The 19,640-nt window shown below is 40.5% G+C and overlaps 1 protein-coding gene across 1 annotated transcript in view; it reads left to right on the top strand.

Annotated features, from left to right (window-relative positions):
- UNC5D (unc-5 netrin receptor D) overlaps positions 1–19,640 on the top strand; it is a 158,417-nt gene that overhangs the window by 65,460 nt on the left and 73,317 nt on the right. The window contains exon 4 of the mRNA XM_054180839.1: positions 15,950–16,168. Within this exon, the coding sequence (XP_054036814.1) occupies positions 16,015–16,168 (154 nt within the window). The 5' untranslated portion in view covers positions 15,950–16,014. The remainder of the gene's footprint in view (positions 1–15,949; positions 16,169–19,640) is intronic.

Genomic DNA, 19,640 nt, shown 5'->3' with positions numbered 1-19,640 from the left:
TTCCTTTAAAAAGCAACCAAGAATCCCACCCCAAAGTTTCTTCCAGTCTTGCTTAGAGGATGAATGAGAGATGCTCTCGGGCTGCTGGCCTGGCACTTTCTGCCTCGTACTTCCAACGCAGAGATTTTTAACATCAGGAAATGCTGTAGATTCCAGAGCTTGCATTAAAGAGCGGTCAGCTGTAGGCTTCTCTGCAAAGCGTTCTGCACTGTAAAAGTACGACGTTTAGTAAAATTGCCTGAAACCACATGGGTAGACAAAGTGGAAAACAATGACATTCATGCAGGGGTAAGCTGTAACACTGGCGAATATTTTAAGTCATTTGAGGGGAGGAAGGGGAAACGGTGGATGAGTTTTATTACTTCAGTGCAAGAGAATGTAGTTGATACACATAAATGGATAATCTATTCAAATATAGATTGCCAGGCTCACCCAAAGTGCACGTTTGCAGCACGAGCAACTTGCTGCACAGCCAACAGCTGTAAATCTTTATAGGTCTTTAACATGACAAAAGCAGCCAAAGCCTAAAATGCCCTTCTCTTTGAAAAGCAGCACGGAGCAGGATATAGAAAAGATTTTTCACAAAGTAGCACGCGATTCAGATGGAAAATGTCAGGTTTTGAAAATTATTAATCTTTGTGCTGCACAAAACTGTCAGCTGTAGGGGCGTTTAGTGTAGGAGGTTCTTGAGAGAGTGTATTTTCAAATGTTTTCATTTTGTTTTGTTTTTCTCTTTTGCTTTGTTTTGGGGTTCTTTTGTTTCTCCCACCACCGACAGGTGAATAAACAGCCAGTGTAAGTTCATGATTAGGACAGTAGCTGCTAGGTAGCAAAAGTTACCGAAAAGTGAGGTGAGTTTGTTACAGCTCAGACAGAATCACCCATGAATGTTACGGCCCCTGGAATCCGATTCACTGGAAAGGGAAATGTAACGGGAGGGAAATTATTTAAGAAACTGGTAAGCAGCTGAATGAGAAATTATTCTCTGCCAAGTTATTACAGAAATTTGATTTTGTTAGGAAATGCTAAACTAGCTATCTGCCAAAGTTGTGATCTGCAATGTCTGATTGTTCTTTTCTGCTGGTAGCGGAGAGTTTCTGTAAAAGCGTAACAGATTTTGATTTTGCTTTAGCCAGTCAAAAGGGGAAAGTGGTTCCAGTTTGTGCCAAGGCCCAAAGGAGGAAACATCCATTGTAAACGTATCCCGTTGAGGAGCAGGAGCAGCTCCTTGCAGGAGAACCAGTCCGGTTCTCGGGCACGTGGCCGTGGGGTGGGGTGCAGTGGGGGGACGCGTTCCCAGCCCCGCGGTGACCTGGCTCTCTTGGCTGGGCAGCCGTCGGCGGGTTCTGGTCTACGTCGCGTGGCCACGATGGCTGTTGAGGAGTGACTTTTTAGGTTTTCTGTTTAAAGGATCTTTAAGATTGGCATGCTCAATAAATCTGAAAAGGTTTTACTCTCTCTGTTTCAGGTAGGATGTCTTTGCTTAAGTTCTTCCAGGGTTTAGAAAAAGCTATCTGATTGTAAGAAGAGGAATGAAAGAAGAACTGCAAAATATTTATTTGTTCAAACAATTAACTGCAGGGCACTACAGAAATCTTAACGTGTTCTAGTGCAGAAAACAGCTTGTGAGAACTAGAGTAACATAAGTAAATGGAAATGCCTCACAGGTCTATGTATATAATATTGGAGTGTGCTAGAATATTTTACTGTTTCAGTTGTAGTAGGATAGCAGTTAATTCTAAAAGGGAAGGCAGTGCTGACACGTTATATTCTCATAAATGCATCTTTTTCATCTTTTCCGTCTGTGAGGTCTTTTCTGTGTGGAGGTTGTGTTTTCTTATTTTTTTAATGTTCACTGTTATTACATGTAAGACTTAAGATTCTGGAATCCTGTATGAAGGTGACGTTTCCTAAGCTTTTTCTTACTTAATTATGTCTGTGTATAGATCGTACACATTCTATGGAGATTAGATCTTTTACTAATATCTGTTGCAAATTTTAAGTTGCGTTGGGTAGGAGGATAGCCCCGGTCATGCCTTGACTTTCCCCAAGCTATTAAAGTTGAAAATATTCTTTGCAGTAAGTGGTGAAGCTGCAGAGCACACCTGCTTACTGTAGGCTGTGACCTGGCGGATGAATTGGCTTAGTCAAGCCAGCCAATAAAGCTACAGGATATTTTCAGCAGAATAATAGTAAAAACCAGATTGACTTCGGAACATCCTTTGAAAATAGTGATATTAAGGTGAGTAAATGCAGCCATTCTGCTGGCATTTAGTGCCTCCAGTTTTCAACCTATGCACTGGTTACCCCTTGTTAGGAAGCGTGTGAATCCAAAGGCCGTCTTTCTTGAGAGAAGAAGTTCCGTGACACTTAGGAGCCAGAGGAAGGGATGTAATGGCTCCAAGCTCTCAACTCCAGATGAAGTTGGCATAGGTAATGGGAAATAATAAGAGTAAAGACCACAGGTTAATTGGGTTCCATTTGCTTTGGGACTTAAGAAGAAACTGCCAGATGTTGTTGAAAATGTATCATTTCAGCAGATGTGGCTACGGCAAGGCAATCTGCTTTTGAGAATATATTGTATGTCTTTCACTTGCAGCACGTGTCATGAGTACAATTGGATATAGATTACTTGTGCTAATTTAAAATGTTAATGATAACTGCGTCCAGTGTTCCTTCTAGAGCAATTTTCCTGTTGGTTCTTTTTCCTTGTGTTGCCTAATCTTTCCTCTCCTGTTACCTCTGACTTGGTGAATTCATTTCTTTAATTGGAGAGGGAGCACAGGAATACGCGAGTGTGGTTTTGTTTCTGGATCCTCCTTTGGGGTTTTCATCTCAACTGCTGCGTCAGAATTTGAATTCCCGTACTTATGCGGACGGACTGGTAGTGTGCATGGCAGACAGAGTCACGGTGCTGTGCAGGAACAATGACCAGTATATAGCAGGTGGGTTAATGAAGAACTGACCAGTCTGCAGTGCCGTTACACCAATAAACTGTAAAAGATGTGTATGGAATAACAGCACATAAGTATGATTATTAGTATAACTTTGGACGCAGTGGACCATAAGAGGCTATGTTCCCTAAGGAGGAGCTGGAGAGAGCTGTTTGCACAGGCAAGGAAAGAACTGCAACCTCTTCTTGTTTCTAGTCCTTGTTATATATTTTACTTGGAAGAAAAGTAACTGTGTCTGTTTTGTCTCAGGTTGGGTCCTGGTTTTAATTTACTTTATACCTTTATAAAACAATACCTTTAAATAAAACCAAAGGTGGCCTGTGATTCATGTTTTGTTCCACATTACTTGTGTCTTTGGTAACTGGCTACAGCTAAAAAAGGGAGTGTGTCGGGGGGGAAGTTCCTTTTGTATTTGGAATTATGTGATTGTCTACTCAGATATTAACGATTTAATCACCATACTCACTTTTTTCTATGTTAGAATTTCCTTATGACAGTGACTGATATTAGAGTTTGATTCACAGAAGGGTTGCTGTGCAAGGCAAAAGAAGAAAATATTTTAGCTGATGCTAGAAGTAGCGCCTGTAGGCATAAGAGCTGTTTCTGACAGAAGAAGGTCAACAGCTGATCTCGCTCTGCGTACCGCTCGGGAGCGCTGGTGTCTTATCCCTCCTTATCACAACTCCTCTATCTGTCAGAATCCGTGGGGGGGTTGGATGGCTGCCTTGTGTTACTTGGGATCGAACCAGGATCTTGCCAGGTTTTAATGCCAAACCAGACATTGCCTCTACGTTGTCCCCTTAACTAATGTTAAGGCAGATGAGGTCTAGAACGAGCCTTTCGACTAAGTAGGTTTGAGCTGGCTTGATAGCTACTTCCATTGAACCAATTCACCCTTTTTTCAAGGCTTTTCTCATTGTATTCATACAGGTTTTATCTAAATATTAAGTACAAGGGAAGAAATTGGCTTTTTAACTGTGGTTCAGCACAAACCCTGAGGTTTCTATGCTCCTTCTCAAAGGAATAGGAGATCAATGATACTATTTATTAATACGAAACTTCTAATATGAAAGCATCCTATTCTAGAATACCTTGAAAACCTCAAGTAGGATCTCCGTACGTTTTTGTCAAAGATCATTATTTTTATCTGAATTTACAAATAATAAGACTTGCTGTTAACATTTGCATATTTAGAAACTCTGTCTTGAGGTGTCTTGTAGCTGGAGACAAACTACTTTATTCATGCAAATATCAGTCTTTAGACAAATAAGGATTCCCTGATCTTTCTGTTTTTCTGTTTCAAAGGTGGGTATGCTGCTTTCTGTTCTTGGTGCCGATGCAATCATGTACCCTCAGTATTTGAGAATATCAGGTCATCGATATGTTTTTTACTGGAATACAGGGATTTGAGGAGTTTAAATGGACAGGCTGGGGAGAGTTTCTGCTCAGGTTATAAGCACAGCATTAAACAAGCCCTGCCTATCTTTCCTCTGCTGGCAGCCAAGAAGAACATTGACGTGCTTTGTTATGCAGCAGCTGTTGTCAAGAATCGTGTGCATTATCATTCCGCGGTGGAGGAAGAGAGGTGGGGTTTTTTTTCCCCTCCAACACTTACAAAAGAAATTAAACTGACATTTATCTGCAGAACAGCTTTGATGCTGCAGTAGTTTTAAGAGAAGAGCAGTTTGGCATATGCGTGGGTTATTTTTGCCCCCTCTTTTTTAATACGTTATCAGCAGTTGTACAGCAGCCTTATTACTTGCTTGCAAACAAAATAAAAACTTGTCTGTAGTCCAGTTTGAAGCAGAACATGAATAGCTCTGCAGTAAGCGTCTCCCCCAGCACCTGAATCGGTAGTTGGGCACATCAAAGCCTTTAGCCTTAATAATGACAATTGATTTGTGAATTAAATTGGAGGAAGGAGCTCTGTGGCTCATTCAGTAAATAAAGTGCTGCTGTAGCTAAGAATAAGCATTGTACCACAGGTGCAACTATGAACTGGATATGAATTCATTATATTTATTATTGCTTTGTTGCTGAGCTAGAAGTGCTTGCATCAGCAGGTACTGCATTTTGGCCCGGGGTTCGATAAGCAGATACGTTAAGTCAGTAATTGTGCTTGGGAGGAGGAATCCTAGTTTACACTCATCATTTGTGGACAAATTGGAGTTTTTAGTTTACTTCGGGTTATTTTTTCCCATGGAAGTTACTCTCTCCGGTCTATCAGAGTGCAGCAGATTCAAATGATGATTACAGCCTGCCAGTCAAGGGCGAGCAGCCGAGGTGGGGTATCTGTCGAGCAGTACCAGCAGCTGGAGAATCCCATCCTCAGAATTTCAAAGCTGGTTTCAGTCTTCTGGAGGGTGGGAACATGGAAGGAGGGCAGCAGATTAAAGCTGTTAGTGTGTATCTGATTAGATTTGGGCTCAAATAGCTTCTGCAAATTGCTGGGTCCTAATAAAAATGAGTTGGTGATATTTAAAAACAAGTTACTTACATTGTGATCATTTCCCCTTGACCTTTACGCTAATAAGCACATTAACTTTATCCTAACATAATTCATTTTCTGTTGGTGAATTATTTGTTATCCTTGAAAGGAATCCAAGAAGTTACATACTTTATTTGCTGCACTTTACATGAGTAAAGTAATTGTTGGGGTTTTTCTCCTAATACTCTCACTGATGGAAAAAATCCACTATTTTTCTTTCATTGTTGAGGATCAAAATGAGCATTTTAGCCTGGCTCTAGTTTGGTTCTAATTCATTCGCTTTCTGGGTCATGGGCACTTGAAGTTCAAAGCTACTTTTTTATATGTAAACTGAAAATTTAATTTAAACGTTCTCGAAATGTCCTTTGGTTAAAAACACCTTAAATTTAGACTTTAGCAAGACAGTTTATTTGCCTTTGTGTGCTGAAGACCAGTCTACTGAAGAATTATGTGTATAGCTTTCAATGTAAATGTGAGATACCATCTATAAAAATCCAAGCAGAGCACTCCAGAGAAGCCTTCCCTCGCTTTTATATCTCCTGCTTTATCTTGTGCTTCTGTGCTAAATTGTAGTAGTGACTTTCTCCAGCTGCCTGCAAGGCCTGTTCCATAGTGTAGAAACTGTAAGTAAATATTTGACTTTTTAATGGCAACCGTTATAGCTGGCAGCCCTTTGAGGCACATGGAGCATCAGTTAGAGAAATGATACTGGGTAATTTATTCAGAGTTCATTTCTTGTCACCTAAACGGGCCAAGTATCCAAGGCAACAAGAAAGCTTGAACCTTCAAGGCAATTTGTTGGTCCCAAAGGTGATCCAGCCCCAAAGGTGACACATCTGGTGGTCTTATTACACCAGCTGGAAATAGGTGGCTGCCCAGCGACACGGGAAAGCTTCCCTCCTCTCTCCCTACAACCACTTGATAAATATGATGTATTTACAGGAAACCGTTGTTAAAGTCTGTATAGCTAATGCTATTGCCATTTAAGACAAACCCTGTGTAGCTGGCATGTGACAGTAAGTATTCGGGAGATACTGAGAATTTTAGGGTTGTTTTGAGATATTCAGTAATCTAGAGAGGCCTTGGTCTTTTGCGTCCTGTTTGATAGCTAAATACACACTCATTGTCCTCATCCATTTGATTCTCTTTACATGTACAAGTCTGCTATTACCACATGTTCTCTCGTAGCGTTTTTAAGGTAATTTTTTTCTTCTAGTTTGATACTCTTTGCACATTGCATGTGGGAAGACTTTTTGTTACAGATCCCTCTATTTAGAATTCCAGAGAATCCTTTTTCCTTTAAAGATTTATATTTCTTGCATACTGCTTAAAAAAAAATGTAGATGCTAAATAAATGTATGAATGCAGGAAAGATTCTTCAAGTTTGTAATCCACTTAATATTTAATAAATGCAATATATCATTTTAATAAATATGTATAACTCAGATATAGATAGATTTAGAATACATAAGGGATTACAATAGGATAACACATTCATCTCTGTTGGCATAGAAAAGACTGCTAATGTTTTATGAACATATTAATTCTCATTGGTGAAAATAAATGCCCTACTCTCCTGCAACCCATTAACAGTGTGGTTTATGGAAAGGTACTTTCATGGATTTCATAGAACTGTAAGTTTCTCGTGAAAGGGCTGAAGAGAGGGCACCACAATGTCAGCCAAATATTAAATTCTAGAGGGAAAGTGGTGCTAGTGAAAGGGGCTTTTTTCTTTTAGTGTTTTTTTCTTTTTATAAAAAGAACTCACTCGGGCTGTGTGAATGGTGGCTGGTCTCCACATACCCTTCTTTCCTTGGTTGCTCGCTGAGGCTGCTGGCTAATCCCACCGGAGCTGGTGGTGGCTGCTCAGGGTTAAGAGTGGGTGGGGGTGGTGAGAGGTGGCTGCTTTCCTCCTGGATCTGTGCAGGTGACGCGATCAGCGGCAGAACAGGCACCAGTTCTGTCTCAGTCACTTAAACATCTGAACGTGTGGCCCTGTAGAGCTGCAGAAGTGCTTCTTACTTGGGTTTGACAAAGATTCAGAGAAGAATTAAGGCTAAAATTTGTGGATAAAGGTGTGATGCTTTTATAATTTATTCTGTATTATATAAATAAATATATATAACTAAATTGTGTTTTCTGCCATGCGCACAGAGATTAAACGAGGACTGTGAGCTTTAAGGAAAGTATACGGCCCTTAGCTATAGCTCATAAGATATTAAAAGGGAAGGAAGATGGAATAAACGAGGATTGAGAAAATGGCCTCACTCATATTAGCATAAAAATCCTCTCTGTGGAAGAAGTCCTGCTCACTAAAGGAATAGTACTTTATATCCTTAAAGAATACTGTCACAGCAAAATTTTGTTGACGTCACAGGGTCTTTCTCAAATGGATTCTGTGTGAGGAGACATTTGGATGATAATGTTGTTGCTGCTGTTTGATGAAAAGTTGAGGGTTTCTTCAGACAAATACAAGAAATTAGAATGTTCAGGGATATAGAGCTTTCCTGCTTAGCTACAGTTAAGGGACCCCGTGTGTGCTCCTTGTCAATGAGAAGAATTGGTTCAGACTAACACATTGACTTGCCTTTTAATGGACAAATCCTGTGCACATGGTCAGCTACCATGGGTTTTGGCCGAGGAGCAGTGAATTATTAAAGTCGGCTCACTCGGTTGCTTACAACTGTGGCAGGTCATTCTGTCATTCTGCAGGCACTTCCACTCGCCACTTGTGAGTCTGTGGGTGCTCTTCTGTGCGCTCAGCCTTTCTCTTACATGTCTGGGTTATCGCTGGTGAGAAAGCATTTAACCTGGTCCAGCTTTGTAGATGTGAAGTAAGTTACATGGGTAAGGACTGTTAAAGTGAATAGATGAACAGGCACTTAAAAGTATGTGTATTCTTCACGGTTGTCCTGGGTTTTAATCTTACCGAGACAACTTAGTTCCATGATTATATATTGACTTTCACTCTCCTGCTAACAAGCTGGAGACAACGTCATCCAAAGCTGCCCAAGTGACAGAGGGACAGTGCACGCAGCTCAGCGTGGGTTACGCAGCACCGGGACACACTCTCTGGTTTCCTGGCGTGCTCTTATTCGCATAGTCCATTTTCAGACTGACTGCTTACCCTTCTGGAAAATGAAATTGGTAACATGGGCTTCCCAGATTTGTTGTCAGGCTTCCTTGATGCATGCAAAAAAGAGTAATGATCAAAGAAGCCACAGTGCATGTCAAAGCAAAGCAAAATGGAAAAAAAAAACCCAGGTGTATAATTAATAGTTTCAAGTAGAAGCATCCAGCTTAATACCTAGTCTTATGCACACAGAAGAAGAAATGAGATTCTTTAAAATTCAGATAAGCAGAGTTAGTTTGCAGCTAGAGATTCTGAGCACACTGCTTTTGTGTGATAATATTTTAGATTTATTTCCACAACTTATTGCACATTCATTTTTTGGAGTTTTCATTGCAGAAAATTGCCAGGAGGAATGGATTTTGTCTTCCTCAGCTGGCAGAACAATTTTCCACCTGTCGCCCAAATATTTGATGAGAAGGATTATGGTACAGCTGCTGGAAGTTTATACTTTATATCCATAGGAAGCAAGAGGGTCTGATGAAACTAATACACTGATATCAAAAGTTGGCTTGCTGAGATGTATATGCGCCACTTGTGACTTTTAAGATGTGATGAAAATTCCGGAGAGACCCTGTCTGCTAAGGTGTGAAATACAGAAATGATGATGGTTTATAGTATGGTTTTAAGCAATCCCTGGTTTACCACCAGTGCTCCCCTTTGCTGACAGGAGCACCTATCCCTCGCAGGGCCCAGGTTAGTTCCTGTGGTAGGTAAAAAGTAAATTTTTCAAGTACTGATAGTTCGCAGCCCTCTCAATGCGCCAGATTCCATCGCGCAAGAGTAGAAGGGGTCCATTCATCGCAGCTCTTACCTCGGCTTCTCCACAAGGTGGCATCCTGTGAGATGTCAGTTTCAAAGAGACTATCAAAAATATAAGTGGCAACAACTTTAGACAGGTAGCTTAAAAGCAGGAGAAATGCTTCCTCCTTGTAGGGTAGATGTGACTAACCAGGAAAAAAAAAAAAAGCCGTATTACTGGGTTGCAAAGACATTTAAAATTCTCTCTGCTTTGCAGAATGCTCTGAAACTGTTCCGTCTGTTTGTGTTCTTGTCTTACTCCTGGGTATAAAAACATCATCAAAAAGAGAGTTTTTCCTCACAAGCCTTTTTGGTAGGTACTTAACACCTAAGCCATGAGGCTACAGGGTTCAGTCCATTCTGGAAATTGAGTAGAAATAATTTAGCTGTAATACGATTTTATCGGCTTAGAATCTTCACTGTGATATTAGCCAGTTTTTTTTCAATAAAGCAAAGTTGATTATGGAAGGTGATTCTGAATGTGAACTTCTTTGATTTTTACATTATCTTATTTGTGTTCCACAACCCTGAAGGCTACAGTTAGAATACACAAACACAAAACCACAGAGAACCAGTGCAAATGTACATTATTTTGATGTCTGCTACTTCCAAAGGTATTTTTTATTCAAAAGCAGGTTCATGTGCTTGACAGTTCTCCAGTTGTCTCTGCCTTGGTGTCACAGTAAACCCAGAATACTCTTCATTCGTGTGTATCTCGAGTATAACTGGTAATTACTGTTGTGTTTGGTTCATTAAGCATTATTCTTTAGTGAAGCCCTGGTGGGCAGTGTCCTGTTCCAGTGGGAAGTTTCCATGACTGCATTGCCTTACGCTGAAATGTTAGGATGGGAGATGGTCTGAATTCGGAGGTTTTCCTCCGGAGGGTTTCCCTTGGTGTGCAGTGCCCTCCCGCTCCGCCGCAGCCAGGCCAGCATGCAAATTCGGGAGGAGAGGATACAGATGCTTCTGCAGAAATCACATTCGTTTCCACTGGCGTTGTCCTGTAGAGGAAATTGTTGTAAATGTAGACTAGTGTTAGCACTGACATTTTTCCATTACCATTTTATTGTTGTCTCTACAGACTTACACTGACATTGTTTTGTTTTGTTTTCATGTCAGAAAGTAATTTCGGTTCAAACATCAGTGACATGTTTATGGTTTTCCACTTTGATATTTTATTATTATTTTATACTCATGGGATATTGTCTTGGCAACTTAATTATGATTTCAGGCCCTACTGAAGTGAGAAGTGAACAAACATCTCATGGGAGAAAGAAAAATGACCCTAAATGTACATATTTACCATACCTGGACATGCTTCAGCTCCAATTACCTGTTCCATATGCCTGAAGGTGCTTCAGCTCTTTTATAACCTTTGGTTAGGCACAGAAGTCACATTAAGAAGGGCTCTTGATTACATACCTCTCACATGCAGTGAAGTTTACTTCTAATACCGTCCACTTTCTTATAACATGGTTCATGCATCAAAATAAAGTAGGCTTAATTCATAGTAACACAAATGTAAGCAAACGCAGCTACGCTTAATCCGATCATACCAACAGTAAAACATAATGCCAGAGATTCCCCCAAATCAATTATTGATTGAATTAAATCCAGATATCCAGATTTTATCAATCCATTAAACCTTATATCGTTCATAACTTAAGCAAATCGTTGTCACGTGGAACCTGCTGTCATGTAGCCCTGGGTATTGAATGTGCCTGCCTGTAAGAAGTACAGCTTTCCTTACTCATCGTTCTGCTGTAGCATATTCATACTGGGTCGTCGTCGTCTTCTCTTTTGTTTGGTGGAGCTTGCTAACTGGTAATGGTGTGACTGGTGATGATGTGGATTCTTCATTCCCAGCTCCAACCTCTCTTTCTCAGCAGGGCTAGGAACGAATGAGGACTATTTTTGACATTTATGTTGAGAGTCACCAGTGGTTGAGATGTTGGTACAAATATTTAAAGGCATCAAGGATAAAGTCTTGGTAGTTCTTTTGGTAACAGAAACCACTTTGAAGCCCAAGTTACTGGAACAGTTTTGAAGTTTTACTGTAGAGCTCACGGGCAAGTCCCTCAACAGCGTCACATCCTGGTACCCAGAGGTGACTCTTGAATATACCATTCCCATGTTGATTGTCATCATCTTAAATATTGAGGAGCAGGAGGAAGAAAGTTTTTTAGCTTTTGCCATGTGTAGTTAACAGCCTTCAAGAATTTCCTCACGGGGTGTCATAGCTTTGCATCGTTCACATGAGCTTACCAAATAGGTATAGGACAACGTTTTTCCTCTTCCCTGGCATTTTATATATAACTACCTGCAGCACAGAACATAACTGAAGTTTAGAATATCAAAGATGATTTTTCCTAATCCTCAATCCAGTGAATGAAATACTCAGTTCTTTGCCTTTACTATTTAGGGAGTTTTTCTTGAATTTGCTGAAAAGTATGTGCTTTGGAGAAGAGGAGGACCAACAGGTTGTGTGGTAGTTTTCCATTTGTGTGCAATTACGTGTCAGGTTACGCAGATAAAGTGCCTTATATTGAAATAAGGATGTAATGTATACAACAAATGTAGTATCAGCGTAGTAGTGGTCATAGTACATAGATAATATATATATAGAAATCTGTGCATTGCCACAGGTGCTGGAGGTGCACATGGATATATTCATTAATAAAACTAGAACGGCATCGTGCTATACAGTAGCCAGAAGAAACCAGGAATTCAGTTAAAAACATAAAAAAAATGTAAATCATTTCTCTGAGTTTATAAATTATATCTTTGGGGAATATAGTGAAGTGGAAAAAACAGGAAACGCTGAGGAGACACTGACTCTGAGATGGCAGAGTCTGGAACAGACCATCAGTGAGTGCCACTTGGCTTGTCCACAAAGGTGCATCATGTATTGATACAGACTGGGCAGGCAGGTGGGAATGGCTGTGCAGGAGGTGCTTTATGACAGTCATACTAATTGAGCAGTTCTGTATCATTTATTAGGGGTGCTGAATAAGTAATAATTGGATTCTCCTTCAATGTATAGCCTTTAAAGAAAAATTATGCAGTGAAACTCATCAGCATGCATGTTTTATTACTGACCATTCTCACCGTTCCTGTATTGTCAATCTCTGCTAAATACCACGTCCCTATAGGCTTTAGTAGATCCATGTACTAGAGGAAATAACAAAGGCATTAAAGGATTTCATGTGGGCAACAAAATCTCCTATTTCCAGCAACATCCGAGTGACTTCAAAAAACCCCTCATTGTTGTATATGGGACAGAGTCCTCTGATTAAAAGAATGTAGACAAATCTCACTAAGTTGCTTTTCTGACTGAACAATGACTCAGATTTCATTCTGAAAACCATTCCGCCATAAGGAAGTCATGTATTCAGTAATAGGAATTTTCTTCATCTTCTGACTTTCCTGTAAAAATGAGTGTACGTATAAAAGACAGTTGGCATTTATTTGGGACTGTGTTTAGAAGCTTATGAGGCGTCTCCGTATGTGCGTGTCCAGCCGCTAGGCAGCTCCGCCTGCTTCTTATACCAGGGGAGGAGATGGAGAGGTGAGGGAAGCGGAGAGTACCGCAACTTAGACTGGGCCTTATAATCTGAAAGTGGTGGTGCTAATAACAGGATCTTCCGTGATGGGTAGCATTGCAGGATGTAATTGTCTTCTGAGGATGATTATTACAAAGGGATTATTCATATTTATTCCCAGCAAGTTACTTGGCTTGTTTGAGACACTTCTAACTTTTTTTTAAATATAGAACGTAATGCTAGCGACTTATTTTAAGTAATTCTGAATTTGAAAAAGGAATATTTTTCATTGTGTTAAAAATCTCACTTTAACATCTAAATTATATCCTAATCAGTTTTGGAATATTGCGGGATTCATGTCCGCTGCTATCAAGGTTTTCTAATGTGATCTGAAACCGAACAGCAGTATATTTATTTCATAGAAGAATTTAGTGTTTGTTCCTAACTTTCCTCCTTTTTTTTTCCCCTCCTTTCTTTTTTGTTTCTATTATTGTCATAAAAAGATTTAAAGTCCCTATTGGACTAGTGTGCAGAACATAAACCACAAAGCACTTCCTGAAAGGTAATTTTCTAGGAATGAAAAATACAAGAGTTGTGTTTGATAGTTTGGTCTTCTGTCATTCACTGTTGCATTAAAAAAGACATTTTTCCATAACTGTGAATGGCCTGAATCTTGAAAACTGACAGTTATAAATATAACCCCTTAATAATTTGAAATCAAAACTCTTACAAAGTTCCAGTAGGCTTTTGGATGAATTTGAATACAAGATAGGGGACAAGAAGGGTGATGCACAAGAGAAAGGTGATGCACAAAGACAGACCCATCTCACACAGGGCAGGGCAGGGAGTTGCTGACCTCTACTCACAGCTGCGTCAGCTTGGGCTTGCGGAAGTCGATTCTTGCTAGATGCTGGTCTCGTCTGGATTATAAAACGTACAACAGTGAATTCAAGTAATTGAATTGTACAGCACGCAAACCCACAGTAATACCTATCAGTGAATCTGTTGGGGGTAGGATATAGGAAAGCATTTCTTCTTTTGGGTAGGTTTTTTTAGTTTGTTTTTCAATGTAGTGGCAGTTACATTTACGTGAAAAGACGCACCTTGACTTACACCTTTGTGTTAAATGTTTTCCTTAGGAGCGAGCCACTTCCGCAGCCCAAAGCCACTGTGCTGGTGAGAGCATACAGTATTTTGTGCTTTGCTCGATTCCTCTGTGGGTGAGGTGAGCTGGGCAAAAACACGGCAATCCCACAGGGGGTGTAGAGTCTGCTGTTTTCAGGCACTCATCAGCAACACTTAACAAGAACGTAAAGCTGTATCATCAAATCTGGATGCCATGTGCAAGGAGGATTGTGCCCTTAATATCAGTGGGGCTGGGATTTCATCCTCTGTGTCCTGCCCTAAATAGCAAATTTAGTGGAATAACAATGGGTTGTTCCGAGTTCTCTTGCTGAATGATTCCTATAAAATTGTCTGCTATTCTTCCTCAACATGGGCGTGTTGCTGCCTTGTGAAGCACTCAAAGCATCGCTGGGAGCATGGGATTTCCAAGCCTTTCCAAAATCTTATAATGACATTTTTGTTATTTCCTATAAAGCATGGATTTAATAAAGCCTGCAGGGACGCAGTATTACTGAAGATTGACAAGGTGGAAATTGGCATAAATGTTCAGTAGTAAAATGCTAAAAATTGTGATAATATTTTATAAAGTACATTGCAAATGTAGTTTAAAACATTGAACTCATTTGAAAATCCTAACGATTTCACAGCACATATACAGTGTATATTTGCACACACAGATATATTGAGTACTAAGAGAGAGATACCTATTTTTAATAGAAATAAAGACAAAGTACATTCTCATTATTCCGAAAACTACTAGACCTGTAAAGGACTTAATATCATCATAACTTACCTTTCACCTAACTTCATTTCATTGGTTTTGGTTAAATCACATATACATTGCCCTCAGCTATTCCTCTGTCTCTGATACCGTATTCCCTTCGCCTGTACACGGACTGTCTCCTCTGTCATCATTTGGCCACGCGGGTTGTGTTCAGTGCTTTGTCATCTTCCTTCAGAAATTGATCCCTTCTGACTTATTTTTGTTGCTGTTCTCTGAATTTTCTCACAAAACTGACAAACTACTGAAATAAATCCCAGTGTTGCTAAAAAAATCAATGGGAATTTCCCAGTTTTGACAGCAGCAACTGGGATTTGACTCAATTAGAAGAGTTGTTGTAAAGGAAAAGCTTGTATTCCAGTGCTTCTGTGTTCAAGGCCGAGCACAGGAATTCGGAAAGTAAGACACCTTGGCTTACACATTGCTGAATGAATGCCCTTGGATCTGAGAGAGCTCACCATATTGCAGTTTCTGGCCCTACAGAAACCACTTTTCCACTTTTATATCACCTTCAAGGGGCTGCAGTAAATGGGAACAGTGTAAAAGCATACTGAAAATTTCCTCTAAGTGGGTATGAAATCACAGTTTGCTTATTCCACTGTTGGAGTGCTACATTAATGCTATTCATATCAATATATTTCTCTGTGGTTAACACTCTGATCCCTGTTAAATCTGCAGCAACTGTCTAAAGGAAATTAAGTTCAGTGAAAGAAAGGAAGATTTGGTAGTTAAGGCACTGGGCTGTTGCTCGAGAGAATAAGGTTTAGTTTCTCCTTCTTCCACAGACTTTCTGTATGACCTAAGGTGACTCATTTAATCTTTCTGTGCCTCAGTTTCCCATCTATAAAATTGGCAATAGTGATGATAGTTTTCTGATGATTCTGATGCTTCTTTTCTGTCAAATTTCTTCACAGTTCTTACACTTAAATTATTTGATGTTTTTGTGTGTGTATGTGTGTGTCAAAGTTCTTGCAAAGCACAATCCTGACAGCTGTTGAGTTCTAGAGGTGTTTCTCTAGTAAAATTAGTTTTTAATAAAATCCGAACCGGTATTTAATCAATTAAATGAGATGATACAAAGGGTGCAACAACATGAAAAATGTGTATTTTCCTTTCCTTCCCTTTCAGGAAATGATAACAGTGAAGCCCTTCCAGAGTCTATCCCATCTGCTCCTGGAACACTGCCTCATTTTATGGAGGAACCAGATGATGCCTACATTATAAAAAGCAACCCCATTGTCTTACGCTGTAAAGCTATGCCAGCTATGCAGATTTTCTTCAAGTGCAATGGTGAATGGGTCCATCAAAATGAGCACGTGTCTGAGGAAAGCATGGATGAGACTACAGGTAAGGGCTTCTCTCTCCTTGGGGGTGCAGCTGAACACAGTGTCTGTCAACAACATACAAAACAGAGCCAGGAACAGGAGGTGACATTCGGAGATACACGAGCAGGACTCATGTGACTTGGCAGGTAGTCGCAGGCTTGCTCCAAGCTGACAGAGTGGGACCCGGCTCTGATTCAAACGTCCCGCGACGCTGTCGGCTCTGCCCCGAGCGCGGCAGTGAGCCATGGCAGGAGGGCAGCGTGTGTCAGTGCGGGCTCGCTGCTGGGCTGCTACGACAGCGTGTTTTGGTTGGCCTTGTGTGTCCCTACAGCCAGCCCATGGCTGCTCCTGAGGTACCGTGGGGACACAGCTTCACTGTTTCCCACAATGCAAAAGGGAAAGCGTGGAAGAGGGTAAGGAAAGGAAAGAGCTGACAGGCAGAGAAGGGGAATACAGGTCCTGGCTAAAGAGGCATAGTATGAATGGGGAAAACAAAGGGAATTAAAGTGACCGCAGATGCAGGAGGTGTTACACAGAGACAGTAACAAACTGGATACACACCGCCAGCTTTTCCAAGTGCAGGCGTAGGGCATGGTCAAACTCTGGCCATGGATGGTGAGCTTTCTGAAAGAAGGTAAGAGTTCTGGAGGGAACCGGAGTTCGGTAGTATTTCAGCGGCATAATTTGTAGGGGGAACTAGAAATGGGGAAACACATGCTCCTATGGAATTCCTGTCAGGATGAACCCTGAAAAACCACCAGTGTGGTGGTTGAAATTTGCTTTCACCCGCAAGGAGTGATGGGTATTTGGTAGGTAATAACGCTAAGTGGGAGAAATCCATTGTACAAAAGTGTGTCTCTAAAAGAAGAGAAGGGAGAAAGTTGAAAATGATCAACAGATTTTATCATGCTCCCAGCACACCCTATAGCTTTTCTCATTTAGAAGCATCTTGATAAGTATTGCAAACCACTTTAATGCTGCACCGTCTTGTAATTTCACAATTCTGTTTTGTTATCGCTTTTCTCCTCCTTTTAAATTCCAAGATTGCTAGGCAACTTCATGTCTTGGAAATAGCAGTGTATGCATAACAATCCTCTGTATCAATACAAGAAATTCCTTTTTAGAGGAAAAAATGCCATTTAAAAAGAAGTTACATCTCCTGAAGTGGTGTTTGGCATTCTTTTTAAGTGACACATTCTGAAGAAATTTCATACTAATGGCTTTTTTAAATGCTAATCTGGATGAATTTTAATTTTTACAGTTACCTTTTCAAAAATAATTTAATAGGCATAACCTTTACTTCTAAAGGCATTGCTGAATCAATATAGAAGAAATGTCGTCCCGAAATGTTTTTCTTCCATATGGTTAATGAAAATCTGTCTTGTGAATACTGCAATTATGTTTTCTAAGCCTTGGATTAATAACAGAATAAAAAAAGATAAAGTAGCATTAGGTGTTTTTTTTAAATAACACCAGTAACATTGAGGTTTGAGACATGGAGGCATAGGCTTAGCAAATGGGATCTGGAATATAAATGTTGCAGGTTTGGATTTAGCCCAGGGACGGAGCTAACCCTGCACTTACTGTTGTCTAAACATCGGTGGGTCCAGACAGTGCAGTGTGTCTGTGTGTCCCAAAAAGTACCATAACAGTCCTTAGGACACAAAAACGCAAGTGAGGGCTATATCCAGTCTAATGGTGAAGGACAGGCGTGGATATTCTCTCACCATGGTGTATCCATATCCATAAATTATTTTTGAACTCTTCCTTGGCCTTCAGTAAACAGCAGACTATTGGGTTTTTTTAGAATTAATGTGCATCCTGGCAGTGCCCTCATTTCTGGAGTCAAATCTGGGACATAAACATGGCTGTTCCCAAGCACGCACAATGTTCTGTGTACTGCGGGGGCTCCATCTGGGAAAAACTGCGCTCCAGTTCCTGCCAAGGACGGTGCCTCTGGTGAAAGGGTGTGATTCTGGTGCGCGCACTGACATTCAGATGGGCCTGTCCTTTTCCATCCTTCCACTATTTGTTATGTGATTAAAATTCTGAGAGGATATGTAGAAAAGTGGGGAAAAATAGCAACAAGAAACCCAAACAAGAGGAAATTTAAAGCTGAATACAAGAAATGTATCATAGCATCTCTATCAGTTCCTGCTGGCAAGCTCTTAGCCGGGCGTATGTGAGGAGTTCTTGGCAACGGCACTCGAAGGCACAGCGTTCTGATGGGTTTTACCTGCAGCACTGGCTCGTGTAGGCACAAGAGGACAGGAAGGGCAGCTGGTGGTAGGCAATGGGTATATTTTGTCATTGTGATGAACATGGAATCGAATTTCGCATCATTTTGGTTTTATAGGACAGAAATAAAAATCTTAGAGTAACACCAGAGTAGCGGTTAATTTGCAGAGGAAGAGCAGCGGGAGAGGAAGGATTTTTGTAATTTTGTAAGGTTTGTAGTGATGGGCTGCGACACGATTTGGCTGCCTGAGAATGGGGGGGTCCCGGTGGGCTTGAAGAGTTTTCACCGAAGTCTCTCCTGTTGCGGCTTCGCTGCTGTTTGTGCAGAGGAGCAGGGCAGGCGAGCCATCGGGCTGCAACCGCCATGGATTCGCGTTCGCACCTCTGTGCTGCCACAGTCCATTGGTCCGTTAGAGACCAAGTTATTTCGTCTTCTCCTGCCTTATGTCCTCAGCTGCAGAAAAGAGGGTAATCCATCGACTGCCTTCTCTGCTTATTCCATAAATGTGGCAGAACAGGAACTTTGCTCTCTCTGTGTATTCTGCCTCATAAAGTGAGAGCCTGAACTAGTAGATGCTACTGTGATAAAAATGCAATAATTATGGTTTGATTAATTTCCTTCTGCTTTATTTTTCTTGCCTGAACATTGATTGTAGTATGCACCTCAGCATCAGTTTACAAATTTTTCAACTTTTGGTTTCAGCAGAGGATCAGTCCTGCTAAGAGTAACTAGAGTTTTCTTGTCTGATAAATAAAAGGATTACAGCAATAACTGCTGTCAGTGTTTTTCTCATTTAAACAAATAAAGCTGACAAATGCTGAAGTTCTGTGCAGCTCTGTTATGTTTAGTACATGGAGAGCAATTATTCATCTGCTGCCAGCATTAGTCTATCTGCAGCTAAACCATCCAACAGTGCGGAAAGCTTATTAGCATATCACTACCATAGTCATAATTTTATATTCTGTAAGGCTGTACTGTATAACAAAAGATGATGGTTATAATTTGCACAATAATTTAAAGGGTTGGACTTGCAGTGCTTATTAGAGTTATACAAGTCACAGGTAAAACGTTGCTCTTGTTTATTATGTGCCTGTTTTTATTTGCATGGATTTTTTGATCTGTGTCATTTCCTATGAACAATTTTTCTGGCATTTCTTGAGATGCAGAGGGCAGGTGAGTACATTTGTTGGTGAAATATAGTGATGATAAACGAAGAATATATGTCTCTGTTCCCAATAAGTTTGCTTTCTGTAGT

The sequence above is a fragment of the Rissa tridactyla genome, chromosome 20 (genome assembly GCF_028500815.1).
Source record: "Rissa tridactyla isolate bRisTri1 chromosome 20, bRisTri1.patW.cur.20221130, whole genome shotgun sequence".
NCBI lineage: Eukaryota > Metazoa > Chordata > Aves > Charadriiformes > Laridae > Rissa > Rissa tridactyla.
This window is presented reverse-complemented; position numbering and strand designations above follow the sequence as displayed.